Genomic DNA, 27550 nt, shown 5'->3' with positions numbered 1-27550 from the left:
CCTTAACTGAGATGCAACTAAATATGGTTGCAGCTAGGCAGCGAGAGCTGGAAGTGGTGATGAAAGCAAATCAAGATTTGTTAGAGGCTAATAGGTTGGCCAATCAAGAAATGATGGCAGCAAGCAGAATGGCGAATATTGAAATGATGAGATTACTCTTGGTTGAGGTGAGGGCTGGTGGGCAAGGTCCACAGCCACAGCCTTTGCAACAGCCTGAGCCACAACCACAACAGCCTGTTCCTCCTCCTCATAATCCCATTGTTGTGGAGAGTGAAGGAAATAATGATATGAATGAAGAATCTAGTCACAGGGGTGGTGTGGCACAGCCAGCCACTAATAGAGAGCAAAGAGAAAGAATGCTTAATGCCTTCCGAAAACATGCACCACCGAATTACAAAGGAGGCATTGATCTGATTGCCGCAATTCTGTGGTTAGAGGAGTTGGATCGCATTTTTACTGTCATGGAGTGTGATGATCAGCAGAGATTGTTGTATGCTTCTTATATGCTGCAGAATGATTCAGCCGATTGGTGGAGAAATACCTGTCAGCCCTTGGAATGTCAGGGTTATGCTATTACTTGGCCTTTGAAAGGCAATTCTTGCTGAAATATTTTCCGGCGGAGGCCCGGATAAGGAAGAAGGGTGAATTTGAGGAACTAAAGCAGGGCCAGATGACTATTGATGAATATCTTAATAAGTTTAATAAGCTGGCCAAATACTCTCATTTCCAGAGAGCTCCACCTACTGAGGATGATCTGGTGTTTAAATTTCATAGAGGACTACATGATAACATTTCTGAAAAACTTGCAGGACACATTTTGATACTTTTGCTGCACTCATTAAAAAGTGTAAAAACATTCAAGAGTACTATAGAAGGAAGCATAAGGACCAATCTGCTCCTAATTCTGGTCCTAAAAACACTTCTGGGAATTCTAAAGGAAAAAGGTTGCAGGTTAGACAGTTTGATGGTAAGTTCAAAAAGACAGGAAATTCTAAGCATGGAAATTTTAAATCTGCTCCTCAATGCTCTACATGTGGTAAAGTTCATGCTGGGGTTTGCAGAAAAGAGCAAAGACTGTGTTACAAATGTGGCCAACCTGGGCATTTTATTAGGGACTGTCCCTTTAATGGGGGACAGGTTTCTATTATTCAGGCCACTTCGGCTCCTATTGTGGTTGAGGAACCATCTCTACCTCTCCCATCTCCAGTTGCCCGAGTGTATGCAGATACTCAGCAAGAGGCTGAGAGATCAGCTAGTTAGGTACGAGGTATGATTTCTATTCGTGATGAAATGCTTAGTGTTTTGTTTGATTCTGGTGCCACACATTCTTTTATTGCTGATTATGTAGCCGAAGCATTTGGTCTGCATGTGATAAAAATGAAAACTCATATGCGCATTATTACGGCTGTGGGAAGTGTTTTTAGTGAAGACTATGTTTGCAAAAATGTGAAATTCAAGTATGATGGCAGGGAATATTCTGCCGATTTTATTGTATTACATCTGCCTCGATGAATTTAATCTTGGGGATGGATTGGTTGTCTAAGTATTGTGTGAAGACTGACTACTGCAGTAAAACCATTTCTGTCTCATCTTATGATGAAGAAAGGGAGTCTCCTTATTTGTCTGTACTTCGGGAGGTAAAGGCCTTGAAGGAAGGAGATTCCGGGTATGTTTTATTGGGAGGTATGGTTGGCGTCAATAAGGAGCCAATTTTTGTTATTCTGATTGTCTCCGAGTTTGAGGATGTCTTTTCGGATGAAATTCCACACTTTCCTCCAGAGAGGAAAATTGAATTTGCAATTGACTTGTTACCTGGCGTGGGGCCTATCTCTCTTGCCCCATACCGGATGTCACCTCTGGAATTATCTGAATTGAAGAAGCAGATTGAAGACTTGTCCAGTAAAAATTTTATCAGACCGAGTGTGTCTCCGTGGGGAGCATCGGTGATCTTTGTTAAGAAGAAGGATGGGTCTATGAGATTATGTACAGACTACCGGCAGTTGAATAAGGTTACTGTTAAGAATAAGTATCATTTGCCGCGTATAGATGATTTGTTGGATCAGTTGCGTGGTGCAACTGTATTTTCTAAGATTGATCTCTGGTTCGGGTATCATCAAATCCGGGTAAAGCCGGATGACGTTCCGAAGACGGCTTTCAGGTCCCGATATGGGCACTATGAGTATCTGGTTATTCCATTTGGGCTTACAAATGCACCAGCCGTTTTCATGAGTTATATGAATCGGATCTTTAAAGCCTATCTGGATCAGTTTGTGGTTGTCTTTATTGATGACATACTGATATATTCAAAGAGTAAAGAAGAGCATTCTGAGCATCTAAAGGTTGTTTTGCAGATTCTGAGAGAGCATCAGTTGTATGCTAAACCGTCAAAGTGTTAATTCTGGCTTTCTGAGATACAATTTCTGGGCCATGTCATCTCATCTGAAGGAGTGGCAGTGGACCCGAGAAAGATTGAAGCAGTGTTAGAATGGGAACGTCCTAAAAATATTACAGAGATCAGGAGTTTTCTTGGTTTGGCTGGGTATTATAGGCATTTTATTGAGGGATTCTCACGGATGGTATTACCTTTGACACGGTTAACCCGTAAAGGGAACCCATTTGTGTGGACCAAGAATGTGAAGTGAGCTTTCAAGAGTTAAAAAGGAAGTTGACTATAGCTCCGGTATTGATATTGCCGGATCCTACCAGTAAATTTGTGGTGTATTGTGATGCTTCTAAGTATGGGTTAGGATGTATTTTAATGCAATTTCGTCAGGTGGTTGCTTATGATTCTCGACAGTTAAAACCGCATAAGGAGAACTATCCGACACACGATCTTGAGTTGGCAGCCGTAGTGTTCGCATTGAAAATCTGGCGACACTTTCTATACGGGGCCGATTTCATTGTCTACAGTGACCACAAAAGTTTGAAATATCTGTTTGATCAGAAAGAGTTGAATATGAGGCAACGCCGATGGGTGGAATTCCTAAAGGATTATGATTTTGAATTGCAATATCACCCCGGTAAGGCCAATATAGTAGCAGATGCTTTAAGCAGAAAGGCGCTTGGTATGGCCAATTTAATGATTTCTGAGTATAATCTGATTGAGAAGTTCAGGGATCTCCGTATTCCTGTGAATACAGAGGATAGCCCGCATTTATTGACTACTACGGTAGTCCTGAACTCATTAGTTGAGCGGATTAAAGAAGCTCAATTGCTTGATGAAGAGATTCAGTCTATGAAAGAACAGGACTTTGTGTCCACTGATAGGTTCGGTCTTAAATTTTACAAAGATCGGATCATTGTTCCGAAGGGTCAAATGGAAGATGAGGTATTGGCTGAGGGCCATATGGGTAAGTACAATATCCATCCCGGTGCTACCAAGATGTACCAAGACTTAAAACGAAACTTCTGGTGGTCGGGAATGAAGAAAGTTATTGCTCTGTTTGTGAGTAAGTGCTTGACATGTCAGAAAGTTAAGATTGAGCATCAGAGACCTTCTGGATTATTGCAGCCCTTAGATATTCCGGAATGGAAATGGGTCAGTATTTCTATGGATTTTGTAGTGGCATTACCGAGAACTCAGGCTGGTTTTGATTCTATCTGGGTAGTTGTTGACAGATTGACAAAGTCTGCACATTTCATACCAGTCAAAACGAGTTTCTCTGCAGAGCAGCTGGCTCGGTTATATGTAAGGGAGATAGTGAAACTGCATGGTGTTCCTGAAAGTATAATTAGTGCGGGACCCTAAATTTACTTCTCGACTTTGGGATGCAGTGCAACAGGCATTCGGTACGCAGCTGAGGCTGAGTACGGCTTATCATCCCCAGACTGATGGTCAGACTGACAGGACTATTCAGACTCTGGAGGACATGTTGAGGGCTTGTGCCTTAGAGCAGGGAAATGCATGGGATAAGTATCTTCCTCTAGTGGAATTTTTCTATAATAATAGTTATCATGCCAGTTTGGGCATGGCTCCCTATGAAGCTTTGTATGGTCGTAGGTGCAGGGCGCCTACGTGTTGGTCAGAAATTGGTGAGAGGTAGTTATTTGGGCCTGATATGGTCCAAGAGACTACTGATCAAATTATGATGATTAAGGATCGATTAAAGAAAGCACAGAGCCGCCAAAAGAATTATTATGATGCAAAACACCGACCCCTTGAATTTTTTGAAGGGGATCATGTATTTATCCGTTTGTCTCCGACTACGGGTGTTGGGCGTGCTCTAGGAGTGAGGAAGTTGAGTCTTAGGTTCATTGGGCCCTACCAGATTATAAAGAGGGTCGGACATGTGGGATACCAGCTTGCCTTACCTCCACATCTGTTAAATCTACATAGTGTTTTTCACATCAGTCAACTTCGAAAATACGTGCCGGATGCATCCCACATAGTACAGCCGGACAATATTGAAGTAAGAAAAGACTTGAAGTTTGTTGTGGGACCGTTGAAGGTCCTAGCACGTGATGAAAAAGTATTGAGAAACATGACTATTCCCATGATCAAAGTGCAATGGGAAGGATTGACTCCTGAGGACGCTACTTGGGAGCGAGAGAACGAAATTCTCCAGCAGTACCCTGAGTTTGACGTCAGGTATATGTTATATTTGATATTTGATTTTGTGGGCAAAATCCTTAAAAGATGGGGTGAATATAATGACCCAAAATGGTAAATCTTAATTAGAGGTTTAATTTAAGGATTTAAATGCCATAATTAGATTCAGTGAGTGATTCCGAGTATTTTGACTGTAATCATGACTATGTTATGAACAGTGCGTTCTGTCGGAGAATTCGCAGTCTTGTGAATTAACCGGTAGAGCTTAAATAAGCAAAATGATTTTGAGACATAATTTGACAATTCTGACTCCATATATGAGTTCAGAATGAAAAATTGTATAGTCTGGCACTTTCCGTGAAAATCTCGTGAATAGTGTTTTTACCGGGTATTTAGTACTGCTGTTTAAGCAACCGGTAGAGTCCAGAAATAAATAATTGATGAAATAAGAATAAGAAAGTCCAATATATGTCAAGCAAGTCAATATAGGCCCAAGAAAATGACAAGTGTATAAGTCTTAAGTTTATAAATAAATAAAGTACAGTTAGTGGTTCACTGTGCATTTCGTCAAAAACGGTGCAGAAACCACACTGTGAATTATGAGTATTGTTCCTTAGGATTAAATTAAAGAACACCAACGGTTATAATGAGGTCTAGACTTGTGTATTGGCATAGGATTGGCAAAAATGCAAAGAAATGAAAATAAGCGATAAAATGTATGCTTTGTGAAAGGATCATGGCATAGTATCATTTTATTGATTTTATTGTAAATTCTTCTCTAGGTGTGCCTAGGGATTGAAAAGGAGTGGAATTCTATTGAAGCAATATAAATAATTTGTGCAACAAGTAAGGGTATTGGTAAAGCTTCAAGAGGTAAGCTCTATGTTTAAGGAGTCTTTTCCTACTTGAGTGCTCCACCATAGTTAGTAAACTGTGGTTGGATTGTATGACTGTTTTGATGCCGTGTATAGATGCATTCATATAGAGCTATTTGGTAACATGATATGTTTTGTTCTGATATGACTTCTGTAAGATGATTTCTGTAATAATCCCTGGCCATTGATTGTATAGTTCCCTGATGTCCGCTTTGGGGTCCTCCCTCGGGACTAATGGTGTACGCCTCTGATATGTCTGGTTCCGCTTTGGGGTCCTCCCTCGAGAACACGTGCGTTGATTTCCGCTTGGGGTCCTCCCTTTGGAATGACAGCGCACACCTCTAATATGATATGGATATATGCTCTGTTCTGTTATGATATCTGTTATATGTTGTATTCGTATACTCTGTATCTGACTTTCATGCAGGAGTGAGCCAGGGGTATAGAGAATTCTTTATAAACCTGGAGCTTATTGAGATTTGTAATCTCACCCCTCGTTGGGGCCATATTTTCAGGTGCCCAGATCCCCGGTGAGACTTCTCTAGTCAGGGACGCGACACGTGGCTGAGGATTTGGACGGATTGGATTTTGAGTAGCTGTAGACTACTTTTATTTTGGAGTATAGTACCTTCATTTAGTATTTCCGTATTTTGTGGATCATGATGTTAGATCCTATATTTTGTATGTGGCATGTATATGTTTTGTGCATGTCTGTCAGTTTGATGCATGTACATTTGAGTATTCAGGCACGTTATATGATGATGTAGTATTCATATAGGTTTACGTTTTGATGGCATGTTGTTAGATATAGTGGCACGAAGCCATGTTATGCATGCGCCCATGTATGGGTATTTGATTATATTTGGATACTTGGTATTTCTGAATTGATATGTTGTATAAACTGTTTATCAGGAAATGCTTCTGAGTGGGATTGGAAAATCCCCAGTTGTCCGATTTATAGAAGAAACTCTGCCCGATTTTCGTTTATGCCGAGTAAGAATTAAGTTAGAAAAAGAAAAAGTTAGCTCATATTTTCGTAAGTTAAGTCTTCCGTTGTTTCTGTTTATATCATATGCATGTTAATTGAACCGGCTCGAGACGGGGATGTTATATTGAAAGCTTCTCAGAATCCCTCGGTGAGGAAATAAGGCGTGAAGGGAATTCAATATGTGAAAAGCTTCGGAATTTTGTTGCTAAACCTATTAAAATTGTAAACAACTGAAGATTACCAGAAGAGGACAACAGACCTTGGTCCTAAAAAGCCCATTGAAATCTTCAATGATCAAAAGATCAGGTGCAAAGGACTTCGACACAGATACCATTCTGTATCCTCCACTCAAAAATCAAAAGTGCATTATTCAAAGTGAAAGAATGAAATGAAACCCGATTGATAAACAGATAGTAAATGTCAGCAATGGACCACAACCATTCAAAAAAAAGAATAGGAGAATTAGTGAGGAAGGAGATCCAATTCCCAATTGTCCAAAATCTATCCACCATAGCTGAAGATTCCTTCTACAGGTCGGGCAGTGGATGCAGCAATTAGGACCCCTTTTTTGTGAATACTGATACAAAATATAATCTCCTTTCATGGACAAATTTGCTTCTTTTTTTGGAAATATTCCATAAGTTCATCGCTTCACGACTAATTCGATTCGAAGTGGGTCCAGGATTAAGACTTTAAACTCTTTCAAAAAGTATGCTCTCACCCCATTTGCTCCGCAAATTTGCTTATTTGAAATCTTAACAAGTAACCTGTTCTGCAAGTTGCAGGTTATAAATCTCAACCATTTATTAATGGGTAGAGTAGATGTTACACCGTCTACACGCCTGCTAGATTACGCGTACCTTAGAACCAGCCCTTTTCATTAAGTCTCCTAAGTCATCTCTCTCCTTCGAATTCTCTCTAAACCAAATCGCTTCGTCCCCACTGCCATCTTGCTCTAATTGGCACATCTGCACCAGTGCTACAGAAAAAGGGACTGATTCGAACCACTTTCCAATTCCATTATTCGTTTTTATGCAATTCTCCGTTGGAAACCGTTGAGCACCAATGGAAACAGCTCGACTTGCATGGTAATAATGACTTAGAGCAAACACGACTTTAGGAATAATGAGGAGTTCAGGGGATGTGAAGAACATTACAGAGAAATGTCGATATTAAATTAAAAAAAAAAATGAAAAATGTGATGTTATTTTTAATTGAATTGGCCAAATTTGATTAGAGGGCAACTATGCAGCCTATATCTTCCTATTCTTATTCTGTAATCATCAAATTATATCTTGCTATCAAAATTGCAAGGAGAAACCCATTTATAGCCTCGCCTTCAAGTTATAAACCAACAGATCGAACATAAAATTGTTCTCATATACGCCAGGCACCGATGATAATTCGAGAGTCAAGGCATTATCTCCGTGAGGTCTTTCAACAAATGTTCTTCGGGAACAAGCGGAGGAATCCTTGGGCAGCAGAGCACAACAACTCGAGACAGCAATATTTTGCTTTCTAAACTAATCTGCATGAAGATGGTGCTTCCTCCTTCGGCAGCGTTTGATATACCAACTGGCATGTTTCTGTAGGCCCATACCAATGAGAACCTTGAGGCTTGTGAGCATGACATAAATCGTTGCTGAGAAAAGCAGAATCCAGAAAAGCCTCCATGGAAGGGGATTGGGAGGAAGGTTTGCAGAATATACTGGAGTGAGCACTCGAATAACCTACGAATGAGTAATAAAAGGAAAAAGTGCACTAATGTTGAATCGGCAACCAAAAAACCAGAAAAGCCAAATTGATATTTAAAATGATGTATGCTTACCACACACGCTGGAGCAAGGGGGACAAAAGTCAAGTTTTTCTTTGAACCCTCAGTTTGCATGTTTAGAGTCTACAGAATGTAAACCGTCAAAGATCAGGTGTGTATTCTTGCGAAAAGCTCAATCAGATGAATAAATAATATCCACATGAAATCAGATGAAAATACCTGTTTACAGAGGTCTTCAAGGAACTCAGAGTATGCAATGGGCTTAATGTCATTGAATTTAGCAATGAATGAATGCTTGATAATATCAATAACCATTTCACATACATAAACCAAGAGGATATTCTGCACCATCCAAAAAATGTGTCAGAAGCAAGACTAAGCTAAGAAAGGAAATTGAGCCCCCCGTGAAAAACTAAACTTTTTCAATAAATATTAGGATCTAAAATATTTCCAAATCTTACAATGAGAAAACTTTTAAACCAGGGACCCTCTGCCTCCAGAATATTTTGAGCCAAAACGAATAGGATAAATGCTGAAATGTGGAATCTCTCTACAGAATCTGCTTGTCACCATAAGTAAAGGGGGAAAATTAAAAAAATGAAAAAAAAATGTTAGACCAAATGAATAAGAAAGAAAAGCCTCAGGTAATACAAACGTCAAATGCAGAATAAATATCCTATTAAACTCTTGCTCAATTGTATTCAAAGACATTGCATTCGCATTCTGATTCTGCAAAAGTAGATCCATTATTAAACATGCTCATAGAATTATAACAATGCATATTAATTGAGTCAACCAATTTAAAGCAAAAGCTTTCTCCCAATCCTATTTATACGGCACACAGGTAAGGTGGGGTAAGGTGCCAAAGAATACAAAAAACCTAGGCCGACCCTATATTCTAGATTCAAATAAAAGCATTCAAAATAAAAATCGCTCAAACTATAAATTTCAAACATCATAACAATTTTGCTTGGATGACATTATTAATAAAGGCTATTAATCCTAAATAAATCAACTATTGATAAGACTAGCTCAAATAGTATTCTGACAATGAGGCCATAACAAATTACATTTTTCATGTGTGAATGAAGAAGTAAAGAATAATATACCAAATAAGCTGAAATCAAAGAAAGAAAGAAAGAAATTGTTGTAGGAAAGATAACTTACCAAAGTAAACCAAACTGTGAACATTATCCTTGCTGTAACGCTTAAACACATTACTTTTGATCTCAGCAAAATTATTTGACACCAGCAAAGCTAACAACGCATTGTTGTGAGCAACTATACAGGTTGATAAAGTGATTGCCTGAGCTAATAAGATAAAAGAATGAGCAAGTAAGACTAGTTAAGGAACCAAACCACCGACCCTGTTGTTTTTTCTTTTTCCTTCACACAAGAAAATAGTTAACCAAACAACTAGGGAAAAAATGCATCCCAAAGAGGAAGGATATTTGAAGCAGCCACAGCTAAAGCTTGGTCAGAAAAAAATCTCCATATCCAGAATCTCATACTTTCTGGGGGGCAATTTGCAAGTCCTTCAGCAGTATGAAATAATGTTTGCAACACATCCCCATTAAAACTTTGACATAATTTATCAAATATCTGCAAGAAGTTCAAAGACCAGTTACAAAGTTCCAAAATAAGTTTCAGTATAGATCATTATGATTTACAACACTTGTGCAATCAATAGGCGATCAAAGTAAAAGCTCTAGCTGCTTGGATTACAATTTCAGTACTTGTGAACTGATCTATTCAAATACCAAAAGGTCACCGGAAAGTGAAAAATCATATGCATGTTTCAAAAAACTATTACAAAATCAATTATGTTACCCCATCCATCCTTCTTTTGTCACATTTTCAATTTCGGTTGTCCCAAATATCACTTAAGCCAATACAACTCCGCTGTTAATTTTTTTGCATGCCCTTTTGCCATATCTAAAATTTAGCTTCCTGCAATTGTCACTAATTCGGGTTTACTATTTAGATGTTCCAAATATATGGAGATACTGCATTAAAACAGGTGTTATGACAAATAAAAATAAGATAGAGATAGCATATTGATACTAATTTCCAAACACTGCAACATTTTATCTCATCAGATTTCAGAGTTTCACGATTTTCAAATTACAAGGCAAAATTCATTTATCCATGTTCTGAAAAATTCCATTTGTCACTCCAATATCTTGCTCACATGAACTCTACATAATATAAATATTGACTTTGATTTAAATTTGCAATGTGGAGGTCTAACTATTCACCATAATCCAGGTTAATAAATTAATACTTGCTCACCTCTAAAACATTGTAGACCACATATAATTTTATTGTTCCTTGACCACGGATCATATGATATATTAAGCTGATGTCTGAGCCAGCATGTTTGAAAAGGGGAATAAAACAAAATTAGTATAACATTGAACCAGATCAATACAAAAAGGAATGGTATAACATACCATCATGGGAGCAGAGAACCACCATACCTGTTCGCTGCAAAAGAATGACTCCACAACTCATAATAACAAAACAGCCAAAATCTGACAATTCAATTGTTGACAGCCTCTTGAACTGCCTGCCACAAACATGATTAGGTCATATTGTAACACTAAAAATCATGATAAACTACCACAAATTTCAAAACAGAGCACGAGTTGGTCTGAAGAAGAGAATAGAAATCAAAGCAAAAGAACATGAAGATTTTGTATTAAGAAGACATTGGTCTAATTTATTCAGCTAACACAGAATCAGGTACTAATACAGTCAAGATATAAATTAATAACTGAGACCTGTATCATATAGAATGTGTAATTGAACCAACTGTCTAATTTGGGAACACATGGTTCAAGAAAAATCACTGTGTTCCATCATTTAATGATTTACAGTGATATCTGAAGCACTAGTAAGATTGTACTGATGGAGACTGCTTAAATTAAAAATCTAAATTAAAGAAACAGATGCTGTAGGCTTAATCTATCACCCAAAAAACCTCACGTGTATGCACAACTAAATTTTTTTACAATGGAAGAAAATTTAGGAAAGGTAGCAAACCTTGTCTTGAGAAGCCTCCAAACGGTCATCATGATCCTTGTTGGCATGATAGTTAATAATGAAAGAAATGAATCGAAGCAGACAAAGAAGCCAACATCTATAAGCTGCAAATGCATTTCATATTTAAGATACCGCAACACAAAATGTAGAATGCTTTGACATAAATATGCAACAGCAGTTTAGCTATTATGCATTAAGAGGAAGATTCAAGTTTACTTCTTTTCGCCAAAACCTCTCAATTTATTCTGATTATTGTGAAGTAAAATTTATATTGGACCCACACCGACACGGGACACAACGCGACACTCCGAACGTTAATTTTAAAAAATATTATATTTCTGACACATTAAGACACGTTTTGATATTAAATAATATTTTTAATTTATGTAGTGTATATTATATTTAATATTCAATAATTTAACCAAAAAAAACTAAACTTATAATACCCATCAATTTTGCAAAGAAACATAAAATATCACAAATATTTAATTAAACTCAATAAAATGATAATCGTAATCCAACGAATCTAATAGTTGAAACTAAAAACGCAATGCAACGCAACTTTTGAACCCTTTTTGTTGAGTCTCTACAATGTATATTAGAGTGTCGGACACAACACATCAGATTTTTTGAAATATCAGTAAAGATCCATAGATGACATCAAAAAACTGTCACCAGAGTTCTTTTTTATTTCTGTTTAAAAAAAATAAAAATATACCAATTCGCATCTCCATGGCAAGCGGAAGATAGTGTCATAAACTCTCTCTCGTTCTTTTTCGTTTCCAAGAGTAGTTGTGCTCCGTAAAGAATTTCCATTGTACATTTCCTCCAAAAAGTATGCTACAGGAGACTTATCCACTGAAAATATATCTGACATCAAAATATATCACCACACGGTTAATTAAGCAGAAAAGAATAATACATGGTATAAGTAAAATAAAACACCAATGACAGGGTAAGAAAGTCAGGAAAAAATGCTTCGTATAAAAAGGATCACAGACCATTTGACTAGTTTTAATTCATATATGAGCAGCTGAAGCATAATAAGAAAACAGGCAAAAGCTTTTATCCCTGTCAAAACTGTGCATTATTTTTCACTGCCATGCTTTGTTCAGTCAATGTCTAGTAGCCATCCCATCAATCACATTTTTCAAGATATTACCCTTCAGAAGCCGATCTATGATTCTGTTGTAAAATAAATTACAAATAAATAAATAAATAAAAATTGAACCAGAACATTCAAGACAAGGAAAACCTGCATAGCTAGATAGCACCTATTTGGATGCAGGCATGATACTGAAAGAGATGTCAGACTTAGCAATAGAACTTCGATTATGTTTGAGGTCTACCATAATTAAAGTAGCATAGAATTTGCTAATGGCATTTAACAAATTACTCGAATACATGCAAAAGTTTCGGAGCAATTGGTGTTTACTGAAAGCTGATTCTTGCAAACAAATTTTCATCAGTTTTATTTCCTACAGATTGTAAATAGCATTTTGATCATTAATTGAAATACAAGGTCAATTTTTCTAACAGATTCAGAAGAGATAGTTTCCGAGAAATCACTACAAAAAAGTATGAGATGAAATGCAATGATGCATGCAGAGCAAGGACCAATGTACTACTCACAATTCGGATCTTCTGCCATTAGACGCTTCCAGTCCAACGATTCCACCGTCTCCAATTTCTCCAATTTCGTGACAACATTCCTATCAGGCTCGTTCGTCGGCTTCTCCACACCACCATCGTCCTTCCCAGTCCCAACGTCATCGCCCACCACCGAAGCCGCTAAATCCTCAGAACTGCAACCATTCACATTTCTCTGCCTCAATTCCCCAAAATTAAACCCCTCGCCAGCACCGAGCGCGCTCGTCGAAAGCTCAGTCTCGGCGTCACGCGCCTCCGCAACCGTACAGACGCTCGCTTCACGCACCTCCTCGCACACAACGCTTCCTCCGACAGCAGCGCAGCACATGCGAGCGTCGAGCTCGAAACCGTTACAGGCTCGTCCGTTTTCGAGTGGTGCATCTCTCTTCGAATTCGGATCTCCGGAATCGGCGATGGAATCTTCGAGATCGAGATGTTTCTTTTTCCTCCTGGAGGCTCGGTGCTTGCGCTTCTTGCGATTGGATTGGGTTGGATCCGAATTGGAACGGTTGTCGAGAGAGTCGTCTTCGCTTCGCCGGAGAACCTCGAAGGAGAGTTTTCTGCCGCCGATTCTCAACGCCATGGCGAAACGGAACGGAATTCAAAAACTGAATTCTGAAATCGATGATGAACGTTGAAACTCGAAAGTGAAGAAAAAGGGATTGTTTATTACCACCATTGTATTGTGTATTGGAAAATTGAGTTATGCTTGTGGCGTGATTGATACGAACCACTCTCTTGTTTGTTTCTTCTACGAGTCCAGCTTTCATTCGCGCTCTCCCATCCCACTGCTTTTGTTCCTTTTATTCATCGTCACTGTCGATTCTATATAATTATTACTTTTTCACCGGGAATTTTATATATTTTATTTTTTTTCCTTGATATACTTAAAATGTTTCCATTTAATCATTTTTATTTTGGTAAAAGTAAAACCATACTTTTTTGATAAATTGGTAAAACCATTTAATTATATGTTTGTATCACATTAAATGATAATAATTACTTAAAATATAGACCATAAAATATAGAGATGTTTAAATGTAATTCAAACCGAATAAATTTGATTCCTTTTAGTTTTTGTTTTAAAATTTCTTAATTGAATTTCATTCCTTTTTTATTTTTATTTTAAAATTAAGATAATTTAATTTTCTGATCATTAATATGAATAGTATATAATAATTTTGTATTTTCAAATTTATACCATAACTCTAATTATATACTTTTCACACTTTATGTGACGCCCTTAAGTAAATGTTGTTTTATAATTGGGTAAACTTCTTCTAGCTTTCCAAGATTTAGGAATGAATTTTTTTTTTTACCAAAAACTAATTAAAGTATTAAATCAATCCAATTTATTGGTTTCGAAATCAAAAATATACAAATTGATTCTCTGTAAGTCTGTATCAATGAATAGATTGAATTGAATCGGACGAGTTTTCATGTTAAAACAATTTAATTCATCTTTAAACATTCTTATCAAAATTAAAATTAGTAAAAATATTTTTACCAAAAAAAATTAGTAAAAATATAAAAACTGATATTTTTTTGGTAAACTGATATTTAAAAATAAGTTATCGACACCAAGATCCAAATTAAGTAAAATTGTAAAAACAATCATTTATTTTAATGCGTTCCCTTGCACCACTAGTAGATGTCAATACACTTTGTTTCGAAGTTAACATTTACTGCACCTGTTACAAAAGATTTTACAGCTTTGTTATATTAAATATTTAATTTTATTATTTATAATGCAATTAGTTCGGAATAAAAGTGTTGATGTTGATAATAACCAAAAAAACTAAGTGATTAAATGAAATGTAATAAATTTTGTAATGAATTTATAAATTATGTTCACTATCATGCAAATAACCACCCCAGCTCTGGTGCTGAAAATTTACAATAAAAGAAAAAGTTCTAAATCAAATTAGTTAATATGAATATTCAATAAATAATTAGGATTTGGTATTTGTCCTTTAAAAGAGGTAAAATTGTGTCGTTTTAAGTGAGAAAAAAATATATAATAAAAATTATAAAAAGTGAAAATATGTATTTTATTAATTTAAATTTTAATAAAAAATATTAATTTTAACTAAAATAATCATAACGTTGGATCTGATTTTCCAACACACGCAAAAGTGTCACTCAAAAGAGGGCTGGATATCGACACGGACACATGGTTACGTAATAGAATAATAATGTTAATTATACATTAATGCATACACCATCTTATATGTATATAATTTTTTTATTTAGTTATACTTACATTTTAACTTTTTCATACGTTTCTTAATTCTATTATATTATTAATAAATATAATATATGTCTATCTATGTAAGATAACATATAAAAAAAATGAGCGTAGGATGACTTTCCACTCACCCCCCTTCCCCAAGTTTGGAATTTAAAACCTACAGATTTGCTCGAGGTGTCTCAATATATGATTTTTTTTAACTTTTTAGACTTTCAAATCATATTTTTAAAGTTTTTCTCCCAATTTTGTTATTCTTAATAGTAACAATTTATTCATGCTATAGGAACCAAAGTTTTTTCATTTAGGAATAACCAATTAGATTAATAAAAGCATCATTTTTGTTAAAAAAAACTATTTAATAGTGTTTAACATCCAAGATCAAAATATTTATGTAATTATATAGGTAATCAGATATAATTAATAAAAGTGTTAATTATCTCTTTCATGTATCAAATAATTGGTTCAAAGAATTTATTATTTATGTAAAAAAGTTGAATTCTCTCTCCTCGTTATTCTAACCAAAAATGTTAATTAATTATGTTAAAAACTTATTAAAGTTTACTTTTTCTTTCTTTTATAGATTTATACTTTGAGTAAATGTTATCAAAGCTCCTTCGTAAGAATCAAATTTAAAAATGTCAAATCAACTGTTACTTGATATTGACCTAATGAACAAACCGACTAATATATCATATTTAAAGATTGTCTTTAGGGGGCGTTTGGTACTCGGATAATTTTTGCATCCCAGGGAAAGCGCTATCTGGATTTTGGAATAGCCATGTTTGGCAACACAAAAATGGTAAATATCTCTGGCAACAAGTTGTCCCGTTATTTGCATTTCATGTGTGATTTGTATTGAAAGAATGGAAACATGTTGTCCAACTCAAGAACGACTTTCGTGTTTGCCCGGGGAAGTGAAATGTGAACCGCAAATGCAAATACGAAAATAACCTTCACTTTTGTACGATCTGTGCACTGATGGTGAATCTGATTTGACTGGTTGGTGGTGGACTGAAAGCCGTGTGCAAAATTGGCGCGAAAGAGTCTTATATCTGCCATTTCTCCCTCCATTTCCAGAAAGCGCAAGTGAAGAGGAAGAAGCTGATTCCTTGCATGTGAGTGACGAAATTGGTATGACTCTTGCCTTCTATGACATTTGCATGTGCAATTTCCATATTGTCGAAGGTGGTTTTCCGTTTTCTGATTTGTTTAAGAAAATGTTATGAGGTTTCTGGGCTGATTTGTGCGAGGCAGCTGAGCATTGGATGGGTAGCTTCTTCTTTTATTTAGTCTTCTATCTAATTTGTTCTTTCATATCTGCAGTACGGGTGGTGGAACGTGTTGAAGGAAATCGTTTTTTTGTTCAACCACAATCGACTCTCAAGTGAGATAAGGAAGCATCAAGTAACCAAAGTCACTTCCTTTTTTGCTGAGGTCAGTCATAATCTGTTTTGGACTTGATTTGTAGATAATTGGGTTGTGAGGGAAAACTATTTTTTTTTGGATCTTTTCTTTTTTGTATACTCGTGTTCATGTGTAGCTTATGTGTTGTGGTCATGTTAGACCCAGCACAACTTCGAGTCATATGGGATCAGTGATGCTATATTGTGCTTGTTTGTAATTAATATTAATTTACCCAAAAAATGTGTAGATATTTGATGTGGTCCGATCCTGCATGCATGTTACAGGGAAAAATATATATGTCAGTTTGACTATGATTTAGGTTTGCCTTAGGTGTGAAAGCATTTGTTGCATTCCTCTAACCTGCCCATGGTTGCAATGAGTCCAGTAATGTGTGTTGTTTTAAATGAAGCTGTCTTGGTGGAGCATTTGAGGTATGTTGTATGCAGTCATCCATATGGATTGCTCATTACATGTAATTGCAAATAATTTTTTAGCATTAAGCAGTAGCATGTGAGTTGTGTTGTATACTGTTATGTTATGGATTTAACATAACATGTAATTGCAAAATAATTTTTGACTAAATGTGAATATAGAAATTGAGAAGGGATAGGATAACTGAATTTATAAAAATTGTGGCAGCATGCATTTACAAAGTAGTACATGAGTTGAACATGTGTTAACATATAACTACCTCATTGTTTGCACTGTATCAGATTACAATCCTTGTCCTATATTTGAGCAATATGACTGATTGTGTTGTGATACTTTGAATCCCGTTCATCATCGTTGGATTAATGTTAATTACTCTTGGCTGTGTTGTGTTAGATTGAGGAGATGAACACAGCAATGGCGTTGAGTATCGTTATTATTATCATTTGTCATTTGCAAAATTTGAATCACCGAACTATGTTATTAGTGAGAATTTATGGTGTAATATTAGCTCATATTGAAAGAAGGAAAAGGAAAATGAGGAGATTGAAGTGGGATTTTTGCAGTAGGGTGCCTACGAGGGAAATGAATCTGCATAGAATAGTGTATATTACTGACACCGCTTGTATTGAGAATACAAGGATGGATAGGAGAAGCTTTCATAGTTTGTGTGATATGATGAAAACTATTGGGATGCTTCAAACGACGAGCCACATGGGGGTAGAAGAGCAGGTTGCAATCTTCCTTCATATTTTGGCTCATGATGTGAAGAATCGAGTTACTAAAAGACAGTTTATGAGGTCAGGTGAGACAATAAGTAGACAATTCAACAAGGTGTTGCTGTCTGTTTTAAGGTGTCACACCGTACTGCTTAAACGGCCTGATCCCATCCTACAAAACTCAACTGATGATAGATGGAAGTGGTTCAAGGTACTTGTAAAAATTTACACTATGTTTTCCGCATAATTCACAAAGGTCATTCTCTCTTTTATATTGACTTGTTTTATTTGTTTGTTTTGTTGGGTTGATAGAATTGCCTTGGAGATTTGGACGGGACGCACATCAAGGTTAATCCCTTACAAGCTGATAAGGCAAGATACTGCAGTAGGAAGGGTGAAATTGCGACAAACGTTTTGGGTGTCTGCTCGCAGGATTGCCAATTTATTTATGTGTTGCCTGGATGGGAAGGATCAGCTGCGGATTCAAAGGTCCTCAGAGACGCTATCTCTCGTGGAAATGGGTTAAGGGTCCCAAAAGGTAACTACAGAACATCACACACATTCTTCGCAGAGAGGCATATCATTTATACTACAGTCCCACAGTGTTCCTCACAAATAACTGCTGTTGTCGTAGGTTTCTATTATTTGGCCGATGCCGGTTATATGAATGGGGAAGGATTCCTAACACCTTATAGAGGGCAAAGATACCATCTGAGTGAGTGGAGACATGGGGCACAACCAACGACACCGCAAGAATTTTTTAACATGAAACACTCCCAGGCTAGGAATGTGATTGAAAGATGCTTTGGGTTGTTGAAGGGTCGTTGGGCCATTGTCAGGTCAAAGTCTTTTTATCCGGTGAAAACGCAGTGCCGCATAATCACTGCTTGCTGCCTGCTTCATAATCATATTAGGAATGAGATGCCTATTGACCCTTTAGAGGATAATACTGTGGACATGGCTGAAGCTGCAGACAACTTCGAAGGACAGAACTTGATAACTCATGTTGAGTCATCAAATGCTTGGACAAGGTGGAGGGATGATTTGGCCCAACAGATGTTTGATACATGGAGGAATGGTGTTTGATTTGGTTTAGGACTTTGTGTGATTTATAATGTTGTTGTGTTTTGGTTACATCGACTTAGTTTCATTTCATAACATTTGTGTGATTGTACTGAACTCTTTCTTTTTCTATGTGAGGCTATGAAATAGATACTATATATGTCAGTTTGGTACTGTTGATTTATGCAATCTGTTTGTAACTGATTGTCTATTGATTATAGTGTACAAACAACATATTTTTTTCTTAACACCTTATGCAGATGGCTGAAAAGGATTCCCAATCGAGCAAGCGGATTAATCACACGTGGACATCAGAAGAGGACAGGGTGCTTGTTGATTGTCTTGTTGAGTCCGGTTTAGCATGGAAGGGTGAGAATGGTTTCAGGCCCGGATTTCCCAATCACTTAGAGAAGCTGATGCATGCTAAAATTCCTGGATGTACACTTAAGGGCACTCCACACATTACGTCTAGAATCAAGCTCCTAAAGAAGCACTACAATGCCATTGCTGAGATGATGGGGCCGAATGGGGGAAGTGGTTTCGGGTGGAATGATAGGGACAAAATGATTGACGTGGAGAAGCAAATTTACATGGACTGGATTAAGGTAAAACTCATTATTGTGAACAGAAAAATTATCATATTGTATTGCATTTTCTTTGTTATAATTTACTGTTCTAATGACACACTGAATTGTATTATCCTTGCAGACTCACCCTAATGCCAAGGGTCTCTACAAAAAACCATTTCCATACTATGACGCATTGGGACCGATTTTTGGAAAGGACATGGCAAATGGAGAGCATGCCGAGGGTCCAGAGGATGCAGTCCACAATATGGACAATGAGGCAATTGGTATGGCTGAAAGTGGGACTGCCGTGGAAGAAATTTATGATCTATTTGAAGACAACACAATCTCACCGAATTGGGAACCTCCACTCCCTGACACTGCAACTGAAGAAGCCACACAAACTTCTCCTGTGTCAATTTCTGTTGCAAAAAAGGGTAAGAAGAGAGGAAGGAATGAGGAAGCTTTGGCTAGTGAGGTATCTGTTGCAATTAAAGATCTTGGTAATGATTATAAAACCACAAATGACAAAATTGACAGGTTGATTACATGCTTTGAACACCAAGGTGAGGGTTCAAGCAAAAAAACTTCTGTTGTCCAAGAATTGAAGCAATTTGAAATATTGACAGTTGAACAGAGGGTTAACCTTGCCATGATTATGCATAAGGATCCCACTATATTGGAAATTTTTTTGGAAGGTGGTGAAGAAGAAAAACAGTTTGTGGTGGCATCCTTATTGAGTAAAGGGTGAGAGTGTGAGTACTTCACTTTTTTGAGAACCCCTGGTTATATGGGTTGTGTTCACTACTTTTGAATGTCATTTACTATCTATGTCTGTTTCATGAGAGATCTAGGCTGCTGTCACATGTTTTATAAGTCAGCCACATTATGCATATTTTGAAGACCTCTAATAGAAGACAGATGCTTTCATGAAATGGGTTTTTTGAGATTAACCTTGCAATGTTAACGAAACAGATTTAAGCCTGCAATGGTGTTTATATATGGTTTAGCAGGTATGTATTTATTAAATGGTGGGGCATGTGTGATATATATTTCACAGTCATTTATACATGTTGATAAAAATTTCATGGTTTGTGATTTGTGTAAAGCATAACAGGTGTTGAACTATGCTGGCATGCTCAAGCTTACGTACCTAGGGAGGTGCTGCAAGATTCAAGTTTGTGAAGGTTAAGCAAAGGTTCATCATGTGAAAGATTGCTGAGGACATGATGATTTGGTTTTATATTGTATACATTGTTTTGTACAGATGTATATGTCCTAAAGTACTTCTTTCAGTGAGGCCTTTAGGCAGGTTACATGGTTTCTGGAATTCGGTTATTTTGTCCCATTTCATGTATAGCAACTAAAGCTTCTTTAAATCAGGTTGTCAGGATATATAAATGATGTAAGATCGATGTTATCTATGTGATATATTTTATTCTGTTGAGTGTGATGATTTCAATTGCTTTCTATTCTATGTCATATCTATTTTGTGAGCTTGGATATAAACTGATGTTTCTTGGTTTTGGTCTCGGTCCATGAGCTGAACCACATTTTACTGCAGAGGCATATAACAAGAACCAAATACACACACACTGTCACCAGATTGCAATCTTTCAATGTTAATATTATCGGTGGCATACTTTTATTTTGGATTTTTGTATACTTATGTAATAATCCTCTTAGCAGTAAATTGGATCAGAATTCCCATTTCTATAAATTCAGTAATGCTGTTATGGCCCTCTGAGTATTTTTTTATAACATCTATCATGATTGCAATCTCTTCTTTGTATCTATATACGGCATGATAGCCAAAGCTGGTGGCAGTGTCAAAAAAATTGAATTTGCCTACATGAGGAAATGGTATACGAAGAAAGAAAGCATTCAGCATGCTGCTATTATATTTTTGACATAATTTTTTATATTATTTGTGTTCCATTTACATTTGTTCTTTCAATTCTTCTTTCATTTTATCAAATCAAAACAGTACCATTTTGAACTTAAAACAGATGACTGTAACATGGACAAGTGGATATGGGATCAGTAATGCTGAACCTTTTGTTCAATGGGGTCCAAAAGAAGTATCATATATATTAACCTGCTGGCACACTTACTTTCAGTTTTCGATTATAACCAACATCACCACAATGAGATTATACACAGATTGAAATTTATTAAATATTGTATAACAACTGATGACAATTACAAATTAGGAAACTATATGAGGGCAATATCATAACAAGTTACATCCCAAAAGTAGGAGCATAAAAATCTGTTACAGAAGTGCACAACATCAGTAAGTGATTTAAGCCTAAAACTCAGCAAAATCACCAATGCCATATATTTGTTGTCCCAAAAAATAGGTGGTGACTGATTACAGCATACTAAACCAAAAAATTACAAATAGCCCGTTGCTCAATAAGGACCTATTTATTCCTCGCTGAATCAAATTGCTCCACTCTTGGAATTCCAGCTGATTTGCCATCTTATATCAATTGCTTCCCATCTTATATCATTTGCCTTATGGGGTTTATACATAGCACTGCTCAAACTACTGGTGCTGCTCTCATCACTAACTGATAGTACTGAATGAATAATCCAACATCCCAAGTCATGGTGCATGCTGCTTGTGTCAATTACATCTGTTTTATATTGACGATTTCTCATAGTGCATGCTGCTTGTGTCAATTCAGATGACCTGTCCTATAAATTTTACATCTGTGGACATGATCAGCAAAGAGTACAGTTTCAATAAGTATTTAAAGAGAAAATAACCTAGGAATTTAAGGACAAAGCATAATAGAAGAGAGGTCAATTTATTAACAATTTTCAAATATCAGCATACAAATATCAGAATACACCAAGATAGCATATAATGAAGGTTTGAAAACTTGTACATCTTGTCCCATGATAATAAAAGAAAAGTTTTGAGCAATGGACAGTGGTATAGCAACAGAAGAAACAGGTTCAGAATGCCACCTATGTGATAGAAGAAAAAGACAAAAAGGTGGTGGGAAATAGTACATATGCAGTGGCTGAATTCACAAATAATTGATTTTGACTTGACAATGGTATCCAAGGAAAAGTCCTAGAGCTTAAGGGCCCCCACACCCATGTTTCTTCAGTTTTTTAGTCCTCCATGGAACAACCTGCTTCAAGCCCTCCCAGATTGTTGTCTGCAAAATCAAAAGTAGTGCAAGATTAAGGGATCATTTTCACTTAAATAACAGATCTTACACACACCAAAAAAATAAATAACAGAAAAACCCAGTTTTATGAGACAAAAATCAACTACTTTATATTTGTCCCTATTAAGAAAAATCACTAGCGCTAGAATTGAGAAAACTTTGCAGCATTATTATTAGAAATAGTACATATTGCTGATAGCACAAACATCTTGGATATACTAAACTAGATCCAACAATATGAGCCAAAAAAGAAAAAGTTCTATTTATGGCTTCCTCCACTAAACATTAATAATCCTAGTTAAGTAAAATCCCTTATTCTTAGAATCCTATTCTCCTCCCCATTATGGACCCTTCACTGCAGGATCTGGTCCATAGCCAACCAGTGAAGTTTGGCCTTCAAAACCACATGAGCCCAGATAGAAATTGCTACCACAAAGCTACACAATATATACAATGTAACACAAGTTTTAATAAGCCTATAGTGAAGTACAATTTCAAGCATTGAGAAAATCTCTAATCATAACCCCAAGAAAACACAGCAATGACATTGTGTGAAAAGTTTAAACTTACCCACACACGAGACTTGACATAAAATAGGTTGGAAAAGCTCCCAGAAGGTTTCATCTTTCTTACCCTCACCTTCTTGTGACTACCTCCAAGTGTACCAACATGATCAATATCCTTATCAGCAGAAGATGGAAAAACATGACTACCCCCACTTACTTCTCTTTTAACCTCTTTTAAGATGATCATGAAGGATTATATATCATCCACTAATAAAATAAATACACGATTTTGAAAGATGCTATTGTATAGGTATCATGTATAGCTACCTATAAAATTTCATCTAAAATCTATAAACAAGAAGTTCTAAAACTAATACCATAAGTTCATAATTGATAACCAAAATACTAAGTACTCCACAACAATATCTCATATCATTTCCACTATTGACTCAACACCTGCTGTAGCAGACACTTGGTTTTGTTCCTTCATCACCATTCTCCTCATCTTCCTTAACCAATTTATGGTGCTAGCAGCTTAGTGATCATCACCAACAGAAGAAAGGTTATCTCAGCAGCTTTCTTGGGATTGGGTTCGGACCCAAATTTGATCATGAACCTCAAGCTCACCCAACTAAAATCAAGCAGCCCTTTTTTATGCACTTCCTCGATCAACAAATGGAGAATGATTGACATGACTTATTGGCAGCCATGGATGATGCCTGGTTCTACAACTTCTTGACCAACAATATGAGAGTCAACAGTTTGACACCAACCACCATGCAAATATAAATAAGAAGCAAGTTTAACATATTAATTACATCGTTAGATGTAGAAGTTGGATCCTCCCATTATCCACAATACCAAGTTTGTTACATCAGAAAGACAGAGATGGTACATCATAAACAAACACAAAATCCATGCAACCGTCCACACTAAGTACATGGCTTCCACATAATTACAACTTGGTGCGATATGCAAAAAAGATAGCATAGCTTATATTTAGGACTCAACAAGCATTTTTGTTGGCATACACTACAATACCAATCACCATTACAGAAACCATATGCAAAAGCATAGAAAATTTCAAGAAATAGTCCTTATCCTTGCAGTTACGGCATGTCGGTTCATCGACCCACTCAAAAAAATTACAAGTTCCTCGACGTGTGTTGAAATTAGGACATCCGAAGAACTGCCTGCCTGGGTTCCTTGTTGTCCAGCTCTTGCGAACCACGGCCGTCAGTCCACATTTGCACATCTTCAAGTTCGATGAGGATACACATGACGATTGTCCAGAAAATACACTATGACGGCCATCTCCACCCATTATGCATGCATGAAACGATTTCTGCCTGTGACACAAAGTGACCCACAACACCCAATGACTACAAGATTGGCTTATTGTTAGTACAAAATATCATAACACACGGTGAAATATACATGTATACAACAAATGTACATTCAATTTTTGGTACATAATTGCAACTAGAATAACAAATTGCAGCACAACTTTGCTTCATAACCAAATAAGGCTTACAGAGTACAAAAATAAAACCCAGTCTCATAATTTCCAGCAAAATTTAGGGGAAAACAAGGGAGAACAAGTGGACTCGCATAGAAATGCAAACAACTTAATACTCAAAACAAAGTTTATATACCCAATCTACCTTTTCATACCATAAGGTGAACCGAAAACGTTCAAGCATTGTAATCACCTTTATGGAATATATAAAACGACGTAGATACCAACTTGTAAAGCATGGATCTTTACAAATAGATGGGATTGTGGATTTCTTCACAATGTTAGCTGCAAAACATAAACCGAAAGGGTTTACTGTAGTTGCAGTTCGACAGCAACCACCATTCACTAAAATTACCTCACAGTCTGGACGGCCAACGGACACGAGTTGCCTGCGCGCTTGGCAAAGTGGATAGATCTCCGGCAAGCCCAGTTCAACAAACCAGAAGACAGACCCCAACAGTAGTTTGGAAAAACGAAGAAAACGTAGACCGAATGGGACAACAGTGACGACCAAATATGAGTGAAACGGTCAAAATGTGTTGTTTCAAACATTATTATTTCAAACTAAAAAAGGTAAAGGGTAATTTTGACATTTTCTTTAACTATCCCATCAATATTTTACAAATAACCAAACATAGCATTTATAAAATTAACTACATTTTCCCGGCAAAATTAATCCCAACCAAACACCTTTTTGTAACTTACTAGACAAAATGTCCTTCCCTCTATATTCCAGTAATACTTGTTTCTAGGTTTAAAAAAAATTTCTCCCGTACCAAACGCCCCCTAAGTATCATTTCTGATGGAGTTTCGCGGACAGCATAACGGTTGTATTTCGGATAACTATCTGATAGATACAATAATTAAACAGACAACTCGCACGTCCCATACGAACTGCGATCCCATAAATTTATTTTTACCTAAAATCTCACTTTTACGATTTTTCTTTACTGTACACGCTTCATTTTTATTTTTTTATTATCATATGAATAATTATATATTTTTTTTAAATTACATTATAATTTCATCCCCTTAAAAGTTGTCCGGCACGCTCATTGAAAATTAAAAAGAGAAAATAGACAGCGTTCTTGAGATATTTCCCAGGATGTACTTCACCAACTCTTATTTCTATTATCGTTTATTTTACTATTTCTTTTTTGGAAATAATAGGAAATTAAAACAAAAACACAACAAAAAGAAACTAGGCACAAAGCCTAGACCAGTGAACACCTATAGTGTCACCATACAGACTATCAATACAACCTGACGGTGGACAATCAAATTCCTGAATTACCCAAGAGAAACCATAAGAGTAAGAGGCTAGAAAGTCCGCTACTCTATTTCCTTCACGGTGAATGTGAGACATATAAATCTGCCAATCTCGCTGCATCAAATTTCGAATACGATTCACCAAATTAGCCGCAGGGTAATCATGGTGGCACCCATTTGTAATGAGCTGTTGAGCTGAAAGAGAATCTCCTTCGAGCCAAACTTGCCTAAAACCTCTATCCCAAGCTAGCTCCAAACCAACCAAGCAAGCCCATAACTCAACATGCAAAACTGTACCTGAGCCTAAATTTTTACAGAATCCGACGATCCAAGTTCCTGAGGCATCGCGAAAAACTCCTCCACACCCAGTCCTAGTACCATTAGCATCACATGCACCATCAACATTAAGCTTAACCCAATCCACAGGAGGACAACACCAAGCAACCAATCTCTCTATTCGATTCCTTGGTTGATTGCCCGCTCCAAAAACAGGGTTAGCTGCAAGAGCGACACTATCTCTGAAACCAATTGCTGAACGGATAAGTGAATAAGCATTCTGGCGATCACCTTCAAAAACCCAAGAATTCCTACATTTCCAAATTTTCCAGGCTAAGATTCCAAATAAAAGAGGCCAGTCTGACCCCATCCCCCAATCCTTTGAGCTGTCTAAATTAGAAATGATCCAATTGTGCAGGTTGAGGTTGAAAAATTCACGCTGATTTATATGAGGCATTATCATGCACCATACTTCCTTTGATTGTGGACAGTCGCGAATAGTATGAAGGATAGTTTCACTAGACTGATTACATCTAGGACACAGATCTAAAAGAGCCATATGGCGGCGGAGTCTACAAACATTAGTCATCAGCTTCTCCCCTGCCATTAACCAAAGAAAAAAGCGAATTCTTTCTGGCCCCTGCCATCTCCAAACACTTTCCCAAGGAAACTGTTGGATTGTAGTATCTTTGATGGCTAATATTGCATATGCTGACTTAACAGTAAACTTGCCATCTGTCGTTCCATTCCAAATTAAATGATCCTGGCCATCTTGACTAGAAGGAGGAAGAAAATTCATAAATCGATGCAGCACAGAATCTGGAAGCAATTGTCGAAGAGAATTCCATTTCCATTGCCCCAATTCATCCACGTAGTCCACCACCTTCTGAAGAGTATCACTAATAGAAAACTGAGAACCTGCATATGAGATCAAAGGACCACAATCGGGCAGCCAGCTATCAAGCCAGAACATAGTGGACTGACCATTGCCTAACTGCACCCGACTATGATCCATTATAATATTCCAATGACGCGTAATTCCCTTCCAAAGCTGGGAGCTGCTGTTTGGAGCATGAATAATTGGTGTCATGCCTGCCTCCACATTGTACTTAGCACGTAAGAACTTTGACCACAAGGCATCTGGATGAGCTACGAGGTTGAACCCAACCTTCATGATAAATGCTGAGTTCATTTCCCTCATACTCCGCAGTCCAAGGCCTCCATTTTTTTTATCCATGCAAATCTGCTTCCAGGCCACAAGATGAGAACGTCTAGAGTGTGGAGATGAACCCCAAACAAAATTTCGAATCTTCCTATCAATCTCTTCACAGGTGACTTGCGGTAATGAACACACCTGCATTGGATATGATGGGATTGCTAATAACACTGCTTTAGATAATGTAACACGACCTGCTAGAGATAGACTGGCATGATTCCAAGCAGCAATTCTAGAATTCATTCGATCCAAAACATAAGAGAA

The 27550-nt window shown here is 36.9% G+C and overlaps 2 protein-coding genes across 2 annotated transcripts; one reads left to right on the top strand and one right to left on the bottom strand.

The window, feature by feature from the left end:
* Positions 1-7565: 7565 nt before the first annotated feature.
* LOC133311801 (protein POLLEN DEFECTIVE IN GUIDANCE 1) lies at positions 7566-13644 on the bottom strand. Its single transcript, XM_061512906.1, has 11 exons — positions 12864-13644; positions 11950-12101; positions 11232-11335; positions 10667-10755; positions 10479-10552; positions 9638-9788; positions 9354-9521; positions 8648-8745; positions 8406-8528; positions 8241-8309; positions 7566-8142 (listed from the first exon to the last, which is right to left on the bottom strand). The coding sequence occupies exons 1-11, from the start codon at positions 13462-13464 to the stop codon at positions 7936-7938; spliced, it is 1836 nt and encodes a 611-aa protein (XP_061368890.1). The 5' UTR covers positions 13465-13644; the 3' UTR covers positions 7566-7935.
* Positions 13645-17550: 3906 nt separating this feature from the next.
* LOC133311829 (protein ALP1-like) lies at positions 17551-18770 on the top strand. The gene is made up of 2 exons (XM_061512937.1): positions 17551-17895; positions 17997-18770. The coding sequence occupies exons 1-2, from the start codon at positions 17551-17553 to the stop codon at positions 18768-18770; spliced, it is 1119 nt and encodes a 372-aa protein (XP_061368921.1).
* The last annotated feature ends 8780 nt before the right edge of the window (positions 18771-27550 follow it).

The sequence above is a fragment of the Gastrolobium bilobum genome, unplaced genomic scaffold (genome assembly GCF_033153095.1).
Source record: "Gastrolobium bilobum isolate Gb01-03AN ecotype WA unplaced genomic scaffold, APGP_CSIRO_Gbil_v1 utg14709, whole genome shotgun sequence".
NCBI lineage: Eukaryota > Viridiplantae > Streptophyta > Magnoliopsida > Fabales > Fabaceae > Gastrolobium > Gastrolobium bilobum.
Note: the sequence above shows the minus strand (reverse complement) of the source record. Positions and strands in the feature narration are given on the sequence as shown.

Bases quoted from the DNA above. Each gene is read 5' to 3' on its own strand.
- LOC133311801 (XM_061512906.1), bottom strand. From the start codon at position 13,464: ATGGCGTTGAGAATCGGCGGCAGAAAACTCTCCTTCGAGGTTCTCCGG. The intron at 11,336-11,949 runs GTATATTTTTAT...ATGCATTTGCAG, and splicing joins TGCCATGGAGATGCGAATTG to CTTATAGATGTTGGCTTCTT. The intron at 10,756-11,231 runs GTTTGCTACCTT...TGTTTGTGGCAG, and splicing joins TGGAGGCTTCTCAAGACAAG to GCAGTTCAAGAGGCTGTCAA.
- LOC133311829 (XM_061512937.1), top strand. From the start codon at position 17,551: ATGAATCTGCATAGAATAGTGTATATTACTGACACCGCTTGTATTGAG. The intron at 17,896-17,996 runs GTACTTGTAAAA...TTGGGTTGATAG, and splicing joins ATAGATGGAAGTGGTTCAAG to AATTGCCTTGGAGATTTGGA.